Below are 12,968 nucleotides of genomic sequence, written 5' to 3'. Positions count from 1 at the left end.
AGCTGTGTAGGAGCCTTGGTAAAGTCGCTCGCACTTGATTAAATATAATTTGAAAGTAACACCTACCTGCTAATAAGCTAATTCGAAGCTGGTAGGTGTCATTATTTTTGAGACATAATTAAGGTGCACTTTTTTTCTTCCCACCAGAAAGGAAAGACATAAGGCAAAAATTGGGGGCCAGTAGCGGTAGTGGGTTTGTGTCTTATTAAATGCATCCATAAAAATCTTCTTTCTGCCTGACGTTAAACAGCTTCACATGATAGCCTAAAGGGAAGACTAAACATGTAATTCAATAAAGTCATGTACATAAAACATTCTTCTGTTCTGCATCTGCAGACTTTGCCAGCCCAAGTACCTGTACAGTAGTTGGTAACATGAAAAGGAATAAACTGATTTCCCCATACTGAATTCAACTGCAAGGTTCTGTACTTGAAATGTAAGTATTTTATTTATTTCTAGCTTGTTTTAGAATGACTGTATTCAAGCTAAACTACTGGCAGCTGCATTTCTAAAAACTCACATGCTCGATAGCACAGAGAAGCCATGCGGATTTGTAGGCTCCACATGGATAAAACTACAGTTTTCTCTTGCTTCTTGCATTATTTGACAAGAAAATCCATGCTCTATGATAGGGTAGGTTAATAAAAAAAGTAATTTTGTAACTTCAACAATGCTGTGTTGCTTTTTGTGTTTGACATGCCCAAGTAAACCACGTGTAGAGCTGACCAAATAACTTGCAAAATTTCACCTTTCTGTTCAGAAACAGGTCACAGCTTTATCAATGTGAGATTGATCCTGGGTATGGGCGAGGAGTTTGGTGGGTAGCTGGTGCTCCCCCAGGTCCAGAGCTTGGCCACGGTGTGCTGCGGTCAGGGAATCTGTCCCCAGCTTGAGATGTGGAGAGGCAGCAACAGTGCTGGGAGAAGTGGAGCAGCTGGTCAAGGCAAGGGATGAACTAAGGAGACAGCAGCAGGGCTCCCAGAGCAGGACAAGATGGGGGGAAAAGAGGGCTGGGAACCTGGGTGCTTTAAGGATGATAGGAAACCAGGCAATGTAGAGCAAGGCTGGGAGGTGCAGAGACAGGGAGGAGAGAGGCTTCCCTCCACATGCAGCAGCGAGCAGGATGCTGCTGGGCAAAAAGCTGCTCTTAGCTGAAGGTACAGATGGCCACAGAAGGGGTCAGACAGTTGATCCATCTCCAAGTGACCTATTAAATTGCCCTATCAAACCCCCACTACTTCTAGCATGGAATCAAGGACCTCACCAGCACAGAAGACATCCTGTGTTTACACCCAAACACACCACTGGCAATAAATTTTTGGGGTGCAGGCAAGCCAGCAAGCCTGCAATGCCAACATTTCTACCGAGAGATCACCGTGCTACAGGGCAGTGCTACTGGATGAAAGCTGGAATTCAAACACATGCTTAAGCGTGGATTTCCCTCTCCTACCCAATCCCCTCCCATAGGTATGAAGCCAGTTCTAGGCCTATGTTGTCTTACCCACAGCCCATTAAGGGCATGGAGAATCTTCCAACAACCTTTAGCAAGCTTCAGAACAGGTTCTCAGGTCTGACACGGGGCATCCCAGGCATTAAACGCAGAGCTGTGCAGGACTGAGTGCCTATGCAGCCTGAATTATGCTTAAAAAGGTAAAAAAAACCCCTTAATCATGTTTTTATGCAAATTGAGAGTTATCAAAGAGAAGCAGAAAAGGAAGAGCTGTGGAATACTCTGGCACATCCTCTTCATACCAATGAATTTAGACTCTGTGTGTTTTCTTTTGTGTCTAGTCTGCTGCAAGGGCTTGGCGTGAGCTGGGGCCAAGGCAGCCAGTGGGGAGCATTAGCTCTTGGCTTGCGCTGCAAACTCACAGAGAAATGTCTCTTCCCCCTGCTCCCCTCCTTCTCTGCAGACAGACAGCCAAATCCCAAAGTTAGTTTCATCACTTTGAGGGTGAAGTAACACAAATTACTTCTACAGACCAACCCAGAAGATACATGGATAAAAGCAGGCTCGGGATCTCGTCCCTGTGCTGCATGTGGGCTTGCCAGAGCCAAACACAGCAAAGTACAGGGCTCTTCCTTTTGGGGAGAAATGTCTGTTTAACAGGAATGAAATGGTCACAGCCCCACAGCCTGAAACACCAAGAAGCTCTCCAAGTTTCCCCAAACTGTCCCCCACTACAGCTTAACTCCAACTTGGAGGAACAAACTAATCTCTGCACTCACCGAGTCCCTGAGCTCTCAGAGGAGGCTGCTGGCAGAGTACACTGGATACAGAGAGGTTTCAAACACGAGTGCTTAAGCACTATCAACAGAAAACAACCTTGGCCCAACAACCACCCCTCAGCGCTAACACTTCGTCGTTACTGATGAGCCACCATGCCAAATACATTAAGAAAGTTTATATAGGAGAAAAGCTACAGCCAGTCCTGGCATCCACCACTCGCACAAGTTTTATGCTTTAGTTCAATGTCAGTTCTGACTTCTCCAGCCTGTGTTTATAGTCAGTGTACGGCAAAGTCCTTTCTGCAACCTGAAACCCAACCTACACTCCCACATATCAGAGGAGAGCATCAGCTGGAGGAATGCAGGAAGGTTGCGACTCAGCTCCTCCCTCGGCCTTAGCCTTCGGACCACCAACCTTGAGAAACAGGCTGAAGCAGGAGCCCTGGCTCCTAAACGTCGGCAGGTTTGCGGCTAATGGCAAAGCATCTTCCATTAAGGTCACTTAGTTTCCAACCCTCAGATACATCTGGTGACCTACCCCTCCTCCTGTTTTTAAGAAAGGGAAAATATTGCTTCCCAGAAGCTATCAGGCCATCAGCGATTAGGATAAACAAAAGGCGAGACATTCTTGTCTAGTTTCAACCCTCAAATTATTCAGGGATTTTGCAGTCAACTTTTTAAAAAGACTCAAGTACTTACACTTTTTTTTAATTTATTCAGCAGAAAACAGGAATAAAGCGGTTTCCTAGGAAGCAGGGGGAGTAATAAGGTTTCCGATCATGAAACAGATGCATCTAACTGCGAGTCACCAGCATCCTAGGAAATATCACTCCCTCTAACATTTATTTGACATCCAAGATGAAGTCATCCCTATCCAACACCAGAGCCCTTCTGGTGCCCAAACGTTTTGCAGTTCTACCAGTAATTTGGCTTCAGTGATCTTAAACTGAGCCATAGCGGATGCTGGGTCTATGAATACCTCTGCTACTTTCCCTCTCTCGTCCGAGAGGAGGACAGCTGTTTTATTTTGCTGGTATCACTTTCCAATTGCTAGGGTGGCTGTACTTGACCTCAGCAGTGGTACTGGGGATTGAATCACCATGTCTATGTTTCAGAGTCAACCTTGACATGCTATTCCACACCTCATCAGTGAATGCCCCATTTTTGTTTTGTCTGTTCTGCAAAAATAATCAGATTTTCATTACCTACAGAGTTAAATCCCTACAGAACTAGGTGAAAGCAAAGTTTCCAAAGAGACATTTTGGCTAACAGCTGCCTGGGGAACCCCAATTCCCTTTAAAGCTTCTCTCATGTCAAAAATAGCATGCCAAAGACTTCCTCCAGAAAAAAAATAAGTTAATCTTACCTTCTTTTCCTCCATAGAACAACTGCGGTAAAGTTGTGCCTATTCAGAGCTAGGACATTAACTGTTAAGCAACAAAGAACTGTATAATCTTTGATAACCTCTTGCATAGAAAACAATTCTGAGAAGCCTGCAAACGCTGCGCAGATCAAAAGATTAAGTTACAAGTATAGGTATCCTGGGTACAATATGGTTTAGACATTATTTGGTACTAAACAACTAACTGAAGACGTTCTGTACCAGATTTTCATGATCTTCTGTCCAGCTGACCTTGGTTTTCCCCTAAAAGAGAGGCAGCGAGCACCATCTACTGGGTTCTGAGCACATGCCACCTCAAACTCCCCCAAAGACGCAGGGAAACTCTTCGCTGTTGCTTCATGCTTTAGCTAGAACTGAAATTACCACCTGCCAGCAATGACTAACAGCAATAGGTCTCACACAAGGCGCAACCTAAAACTCAGTGAGAGATGTACAAATTGCCCTACACTTTCTCTCCAATGCTAACATCTAATACAGACACTGCTGGCTGAAAGTTGAGATTCCAACTAGCAGTATTAATGCCACCCAGCAATAATATTGCTTTGCTCCATGTCATTTTGGAGATGCCAAGGATAGAAACATAGTTCTTATTTGCTATCAACTTCATGATGCCAGAGCAGATTCCAAAAAACAAAGGAGTTAAAGGACTTGCAAGCAGTTTTCCTCAAAAGTCTTTCCTAGGAACAAGTTGATTTAACAGTTTGGTCATTCCTAGGAACAGTTCATTTAACAGTTTGGTCATCTAAACACTTTTAACCCTAAATCGCCTGAACTTTTGATACTGTATTGTTTCTGCGGGAGTCACATCTTACCGTTCATTTTGCTCAGGTCATAATGAACCACAATTCCTTTTCCAGTGCCCGGGGACCTGGTACATCAGAAAAGTTGGGTCCACCCATGCTAACAGATTACTAGAATACTTCACTTCTCGTAAGTGCAAAATTCTTTATCATTTGTGCTTAAAATTATCTATAAATTGCGATAGTGAGTTTTTGCGTGGGGTTTTTTTTGTATACTCATTTCTCTGCTAATTCACCTTCTGATACAACCCATGCTTGAGAGGTGTACCATACAGCTGATTAGTGTCAAAAAACCTCACTGTCTATGGAGAAGACACTTTAGAGAAAATGTTCTTATCCTCAGCAAACATTGAATATTCGAATTCCAATGACGCCTATGAGTGTTCTTTAAAAATAACCAATTCCCAGAAGCTCCAGCTGGGAAAACACAAGGCAAGCAGCCACACAACTGAGACCAGCGATGTAACAAACCCAAGAAAACCCCCAAACCCACCCACCATCCCCACAAAACCCCCACCCACCCATCCACCATCCCTTCTGTTGGCATAAGGTGATAAATAACCTTTCACAGACTGATCTGAACAGAGGAAAAGCAAAATGAGTTCACAACCTTTACCTGCAGTAGTAAGTAGGAGAGAGCAAAGCACTAAAATATAATCATTTGCTTAGAAACAAACTTGACGGGTTTGTAATTTTTGCAGCACAAATTCCACCCTTGAGTCTGCAGTCAAAGACAAGAGGAATTGCCCACGGGAGCCTGACTTTCACCTTACTGTTGTTTCCCAGCTTTTGACTCTGATTCACAGGCTTGGATTCCTTGGAGAATCGTGGGTGCTAGAAAACCCGTCAGAGGCAGATTAATTGTTGGACCAATGGCAATGAAAGAAAAATACTGCAGCATCTGCTTCAACAGACGCTTCTTCAGAAACATTTTAATCCATGTTATATAACACATTTTTCTAGATTTTTTGCTTTCTCTCATTCAGTGAGTCACACTCAAGCATGTCAAGCTCCTGTCACTTTCGTATGTCTCATGAATTCAATACCTGACTTGAGCTTTAAGTTCCAGACATGAGTGCTTGAAAAGACATGCATGCTTTGAAAAGTCTGAAGAGCCAAAAGGACATGTGGAAGAGGATGAGCACAAGCAAAACGGAACCATTGTAACACCAATCCTACCCAACTCCCGCAGTTTTTCTTTCCTTTTGAGGCTTCCAAAATTTCAGTGATAATGCTGTAAATATGAAGCTAAGAACAGTGCCTCACCAAGTCTAAATAGCTCCAGTGGCTCTGCTTTTACTTCAGTAGTATTCAGAAAAAGCCAGAATAAATTGAGCAAATAACACTAGAGCAGCTCCTAAGATCTGGCCGGTCTTTTGCTGTTATCCTCACAGTGCCACATTACTTCTAAGACAAGAAAGAGAGAGAATCATCAGTTTTGGAGTTCTTCACATGAAATGCTCCTTCTTATATGTGCCATTAACCAAAGGCAGGTTGAGGAAAAGCTTGGATTAGATTAACAACTCCTCATCAGGTAAGGACTTCTCTCATCAGAGAGAAAGTATGACAGCAGAACATGAATTTTCTGGATGGATGTCACACAAATATTAATTAAGTAGGACATATACTAGGATATGAAAACAAAAAGGAGAAGGAAGAGATGATAATCAGTATGACTAAATAGGAAAGTTAAGAAATTGATCAGAAAAGCTAAAGGTATCAAAGAAAAATACCTACTGAGCAAGGTGACTGACAAGTTTATAGATTAGAAACAGAATCAATGAGATTAAAACAAGTCACTTGTATTGAAAGGCAAATATACACAGTAAATTTTTCTTTTCTGAATTTAAAAGGAAACAAAATTATGTGCTCACATCACCTGCATGTGACTAAAAACAATCAGCTGGCATTCATGGATGATATTAAATAGTACCTACTATTTACGGCATTTTCAAAGTCAACAGGCCCAAATAAACATGATGGTCCTAAGAGAACTGGATGAGATCTCAGATTAGAATAAAATAGGAATATTCTATTTATTTTCTTTCTAAATCTGAGACTTATTGAAACTGAATTCCAGCACAGTGGAAGTGTCGACAGACTAAGACTATACAACAAGAATATGCAGGAAGACACGTGTAATTAAGCAGCTGGCAAGGACTGTTGGATTAAGCGCAGGGGGGAAGACAAAATTCCATTTAACTTTCCATGAATCAAGAATGATTGTAATATTTCACATGACAAGATTTCCCCCGCTCCTTAGAGTCAATTGCAAAGTTGTTCAGCGGGATTAAGAATAGAAACAATCTAAACGCAGACACAGCTGAGCTCTGATGTAGATTCAACTTGTAGTAATACAGGATATTATAACTAAAGGGGTCAACAATATGTAATATCAATAAAGCACATTAGCCAGTTCTTTATCCAATTAATTATCTAGTAGTGCAACATGGAGGAATTCTGCAAGATCATCAAGATCAACACAAAGCCTGAAATTATTCAGTACATTCATCAAGCACCACAGTGTTGCTTATTAAGTAACATTATTGTTGGTAAAAAAAAAAACCCCAAAACCAAGAACAGAAAACAAAAAAGGAAAGGTTGATCACACAGAACATCAGACTGCTCAGAAAACCCCATCTAGCAAACAACCCCAAAAAAGGCATATGACCAACTACACACAGCTCCAGGTATGGTATTATATCAAGATGCTGCATCAAATTCCAGTCAGACGTAAGGGATGTTTTTCTGTTAAGAGTAATTGACTCTTAAGAAAACTATAAGAGACAGGAAAAGATTCTCCAGATGCTCCCAGCTAAGGCTTAAGTTATTCATCTCAATGTGGGGTTACAAAGGTAGTTCAAGGGCCCACAAGAAAATCAAACTAGACAATTTAAGAGTCTCAGTGAGCATTAAACTCTGAGGTAGAGCAGATATCCTAGACAAATCCCATCCGTTAGTTTCACTAGAAAATATTCCACGGATAAGTATTGCAAAGCTGTAAGAAAAACACTGCATGGATACTCTTTTGCTAGACATCTTATCAAAGATGAGAAGATATTTGACATAAATTATTTGGAAATGAAACAGGCTTTAGTCCTTAGAATCTTGCTTTTGTGAAACCACATACGAATTACAGAGAAGCATGTTTTTTTTAACACTTCCACATTAAAGTAATTGTGCACAACTTGTGCTTGAAGAAAATTATACCAGAAGTCCTCAAAAATAAATTAAAAACAGTGTATAAAAATAAATTTATTACCCAACAGTGGAAACAGGAATTTATTCGCTATCTTCAGCATTCACAGAGATTCTCTTCCTTGATGGGGAAAGAGAAATGAGTATCATCAGGAATCCACGATGAAAACATGCAGATGACAGTAAGATCAAACATTTTGGGAGGAAAGTCCTTAACTAAGTTGAATGCTATAGGTGGGCATTGAAATATTTTATATTACTCTGAACTTACAGACATCTTCTTCCACATCTTAAAATACATCATTGTTTTACATCCTGTGCCAATATTTCTCTCTCTTTCAGAGTCTTTTTTGTCGTGTTAAGTTTGAGTGTTTGAAATCTGCATTCCTGATGAACTGTTCTTGAGTTCTGCTGGAACCAAGAGTGCATATATCCATTGTAGAAGTCAACTGCTGTAAGCTGCTTCTTTAATACGAGTGTTTTAATTCCAATCCAGCTTCCCTAAAAATAAAAAAAAAAATTGGCAGTAAACTTCTTCCACGTTTTAAAATTATGATCTTTAGCTGTCACTAGGTTGGCTTACAGAACACATTTTATTTGATGTCATCACGTTTACATTACAAGTCAAATTCTCGCTTGCAAGTGAAAAGTCTGTTAGCGGAAATTAAAAGTTCTTCAAGGTATCAAATAAAAAGACTGATGCTAATCTAAACTAGTTCAGTGAATAACGATGGATAATTAAGACAAAATTTATGTAACACACAAATACTAAAAACCTCATCTTTAGGACAGTGAGTATAAAACAAATGGGAAAAACCTACCTTGCAACGAGCTATCAGCGTTTGGGACACTTTATGGTACAGTAGTGAACCAGGAACAGCTCCACTGTCATTTAATATTTCATCTAAAAGCAAAGCAAGATTGTCTTGCATTTTTATGCCAACAAGTACAAAAAAGTTTGAAACACTTCTGTCTCTCTGAAGCATGACAATCATCTTGAGTCACTATTTTGCTCTAAAATATTTTATTGTATTCTGTGGTTTATTATATCCAGCAGGGTAGAATCAGAACAGTCACTCTCTGGCACTGCTCCCTATCTCCTCCATAAACAGCCACTAAGCCCTGTGTGCTTTGGCACACCAAGGCTCTCAGACTCAGGCTACTCCAGAAAACGGTTTAAGCGATAGTACACAGGGACAGCTTTCCTTGTGAGAGATCCCCAGACAATGGCATCAGAAGAGGATCTCCTAACTAATTAGAGGATTAAAATCCTCCAATCTCAGGATTCACAGGACTATGTCCTTAAAACCCATCTTATGCTCATCTTTGGGCACAGAAACTTACTGCACTCTGAGTATATATGAGACTGACTTAGTTCTACTGGAGTTTCAGAAAGCAGTACTTTAAGCTATTGTTTAGTAGAATTGGTTACTATCTTCAAGTCAACGTTGGAAAAGACAGGAAAATTTAACTTAACACATTAATTTAAAAGTAAATACCAGGAAAACCAGGGATGTTATCCACTTCCACAAAATCCAGAAGTTTAACAGTACTACCCTTCCAGAGCGTCTGTAAAGGAAACTGGAAACAAAAGCAGATGACACATTGAGAATATTTACACAATTTCCAGGCAACTGTCTAGGTTTTCTTACGCAAGATACCTGTGATAATAACATTAGGGCAAAAATTTAGGTATATGTCCAGATAAGAGACACTCTCTACTATATCTAGTTTTCCTTGTTCTTCTTCATCTCATTGACAAGCAAGCCATTAGCATATGCAGTAATGAGTTAAGCAACGAGCTACAGTAGCTGCTCAGTTGCACTGTTTACTGTCATGCAAAGATGTCAATATAGTGTTCTGAAACCCTCTCAAATGCATCAGTGGAAATCTCAGAGCTAAGGAAACAAAATAAAACTATTGAGCTGATTTCACTCTTGGGATCAAATTCAAGAAAATTCTCCTCCACTCTAATTCCATCTCTAACACTAAACTACGCTGGGATTTTAAAATGTATGCTAGGTTTTAGAGGCTAAAATAACTAAACTTGAGTTTTAGTCATTAGTTAAAATATCTACACCAGACTCAGACATGCTACAAGATAGAAAAAGGTTAAAAAAAAAAATCCACTGTTTTACCATACTTCCTATTGCACGATGCAGTTGAATTATCTGTGCAGCCGTTTGCTCTTCCCATTCTATACAACTCTTAGCTATAGATATTTTAGGAGCTGGGGGGGGGAAAGAAGAAATTAAAGGACTTCATATTTTGTTTCACATCTTTTTGCAAACAAATAGCTGTACTATTTTATCTTATTTTAAACTGTTTTAAAACAGATTTTACCCTGACCAATGGCAGGTTTACCATCTAACTATATGCACCTTAGATAACAACTGGAGAAAAGATTTTGTAGAAACCTCAAATTGGCTTATTTATATTTTATTCTCAGCTGTCCTCTTATTTACCCATTGCACTGAAAACTGATAACACACATTTACAAACTGTAACATTTTTGTTAGTGTTACAACCATGAAGAATAACAAATTGGCTCAGATTTTGTGACACTGTTAATGATTTTGATATTGTACTGGCAACTGGAAAAAAACATTAATGTAGTAAGTCTGAAGAATTCTGAAGCATTTTTCCCCTCTGTATGACTTTTTTAAGCCAAAAAAGGCAGTGAAGAGACATATTGATAAAGGTATCTAAAAAAAGTATAACCCAGCACAACAGGAAGAAAATTAGTTTTCCGACTGATAAAAGAAAAAACAAACAAGTTGCATTAAGTGTATGTACCTACCAAATGTTACTCCTTCTTTTGGCTGCTCTTTTTTATTTTTTAAACTTTCAGGCAAGTTTTTCAAAACTGATATCAGCTGCAAAATTAAATTTTGTACAGAATATTAACAAAGCTAAGTAGAGTACATTTATTAACAGTAACAGTAAATCCAAGACATACAAATGCAGTAGTTAATTTTTCATCAGTGAAACTTTCTTCTGAGCTTTTAGAAAATTGGGTCACTACATTTAGAAGACTTGTATCATACACACAAACACACTAAAGGCATCCTTCCCACTGAATTACAATTAAAAAACCACAAGTACTCTTTTATGGATGATACCCTCTCTGATATTAATCCTAGAACAGGACAAAAGTTGATTATTAAGACGAAAAAGCAGATATTCACTTCAATGAAAGAAGCAACTGCACTGTATCCATACAAATCACTTGAGTTCTTCACTGAACAGAAACAGAACGGCAATGCACAGGACCAATGCTGACAGCTTATCAGGTACCAGCTTATCAGCTTTCCTCTCAGCAAGGCAAAGTGCTCACAAACACTAAGTCTCAGATCACTCTCCTCTTAACAGTCGCAGTCAACTCAGAAAAAGATTAAAAAGAACCCTGTTTACACATGTTAAAAGCAAGGTACTAATCAGAAGTGACACCAGCTTGCATCACTTTACCATGTTTGCACCCATCTTTGATAATATCACTTCCAGCTCCTTTGCAGTACAGCAGGGAGGAACAGCAAACTCTTCTTGCTTAATAATTGGACCTACATCAAACCTACAAAGCAGAAAACATACAAGCTTACTGGAGAAACTAAAACTCAATTAGCAGTTCAAAAGTCTACATTCAATACATTAACTCAGTTACTAATTACCCTTTTTTCCCCTAAACCTTCACTTTTCACACATTATCAAAAAATGTTTGGTTCACAGGACCAAAAGGGAAAAGAATATCAGATATATCTTAGCAAGTAAGATTCATCTCGGCAAGCTGAGATTATTGTGAATGCACAATTTACAGTTCAGAAGCTTAAGATCTCAGAAGAAACAACCTGAAGTATTCAGAAGAAATTTGTTTCGCACTTTCCTAAGATCTATTATCAGACAAGCATCTAAGAAGAAAAGATAACTATGATAATGTGTTTTCATAAGCCTCGTAAGCCAAAGTTTGTGCTGAAACTAAAACATATAACCTCTCTCTCTCATCCTTACACAAGCAATTTCTTGTCCTCTGTTTCACTTACAGGAGGTTACAGCAACTCCGAAGTCTGAAAACCAGATATTTTCTGTCGCATCAGACCAAGCCTATCCATCTAGCTGTGTGACTGTTTGTTCTCTGTCTGCTCCCTGTAATAATGCTAAGAATTAGAGAACAGGCCTAGAATCTAGGGTGCAAATTACACACTCACTAAAATACTAAAAGTATTTGTGGCAAGTCTCATATGGTCAGATGAAAGTTTCTAAGAGTTTCAAATTTTAATATTAAACACACGCACACTTAAAAAAAAAATAGTGATTACATAGAATAATTTAAATGATGACTTACGCGGTGGTGATTTAAAGTCCTGAAAAGCAACAGCAGCAGTGAGTTGTTTTGGGAAGCACATCTAACATACCTTTTTGGTCTTATTTCCATAATTGTCACCCCAGTCACTTTATCACCATGAAGCACTGTGTGGACTATTGGTGCAGGACCACGCCATCGTGGGAGACAGCTGGGATGGACATTCAGCACGCCACTGAATTGAAATATTTTAAAGTTAGAATAGGAACAGTACCTGAAGCTGAACCCATATGTAAATGGGTGTGCAACATTTATTACACTGAAACTACTTTAAGAATTAACTCCTCAGACCTTCTGAAGTGTTACTGGTTTAAATATACATTTAAAGTAAAATTCACACTATCTAACCTTCAGTTTCTCAGTGAACACAGAAAGGGACATGAGAGGAATAAAGGTAAACAGCTTATGCTGAACATTTGCATAGAGCTACATCAACATCTTAAAGAACAACAGTGAACCTCACGACGACAGATGCAGGGCTCAGGCTAAGCAGATGAACCAAGGGAAGAAGTTGACCTCACCTGCTACAAGTCACAGGTGCTGACTCAAAAACAGAGTCTAGCTTTGCTAACGAAGCAGCGATACATGTCCTGTGAACTCACTTACTATGGGAACTGCAGAATAAGGTCCTCGCTTAGGAGACGTCCAAATGATGCCACCACACCCACATCAAACTGCCCCGCAGGTCCTGTGTGTGGCCACTCATGAACAGGCAGGTGGAGCTCCCGGGCACAGCTCCTCACAGGCAGGTCCCCGGGCAGGCGGGAGGGCAGGGTGACCACCTCCAGCCTGGACACGACCGAGTCCTCGCTGGGTTCCCTGGGGTGGACAAGGCATTGAAGGCCTCTTGCAGGCAGAGCAAGGGAGAGGCGAAGGCCAGGTCACCTCTGCCCCTTGCTGTGCTCCTGTGCCCTTCCACAGCACCTGCCCCTCCAACTCCTGTCCCCTGCTTGGTCTCCAGCCTCCCTTTGCTGACCCCAGC

At 40.1% G+C, this 12,968-nt stretch overlaps 1 protein-coding gene across 1 annotated transcript; it reads right to left on the bottom strand.

Annotated features, from left to right (window-relative positions):
- Positions 1-7,674: 7,674 nt before the first annotated feature.
- MTFMT (mitochondrial methionyl-tRNA formyltransferase) lies at positions 7,675-12,805 on the bottom strand (the record flags this gene model as incomplete). Its single annotated transcript, XM_009577626.1, has 8 exons — positions 7,675-8,130; positions 8,451-8,533; positions 9,129-9,210; positions 9,768-9,859; positions 10,430-10,505; positions 11,098-11,200; positions 12,039-12,161; positions 12,593-12,805. Coding segments are annotated over 8 exons (973 nt in total), but the record flags the coding sequence as incomplete, so codon positions are not given.
- Between the last annotated feature and the right edge of the window lie 163 nt (positions 12,806-12,968).

This window comes from Fulmarus glacialis, unplaced genomic scaffold (assembly GCF_000690835.1).
Source record: "Fulmarus glacialis isolate BGI_N327 unplaced genomic scaffold, ASM69083v1 scaffold32715, whole genome shotgun sequence".
NCBI lineage: Eukaryota > Metazoa > Chordata > Aves > Procellariiformes > Procellariidae > Fulmarus > Fulmarus glacialis.
The sequence above is the reverse complement of the archived record's forward strand: the minus strand, read 5'-3'. Positions and strand labels throughout refer to the sequence as shown.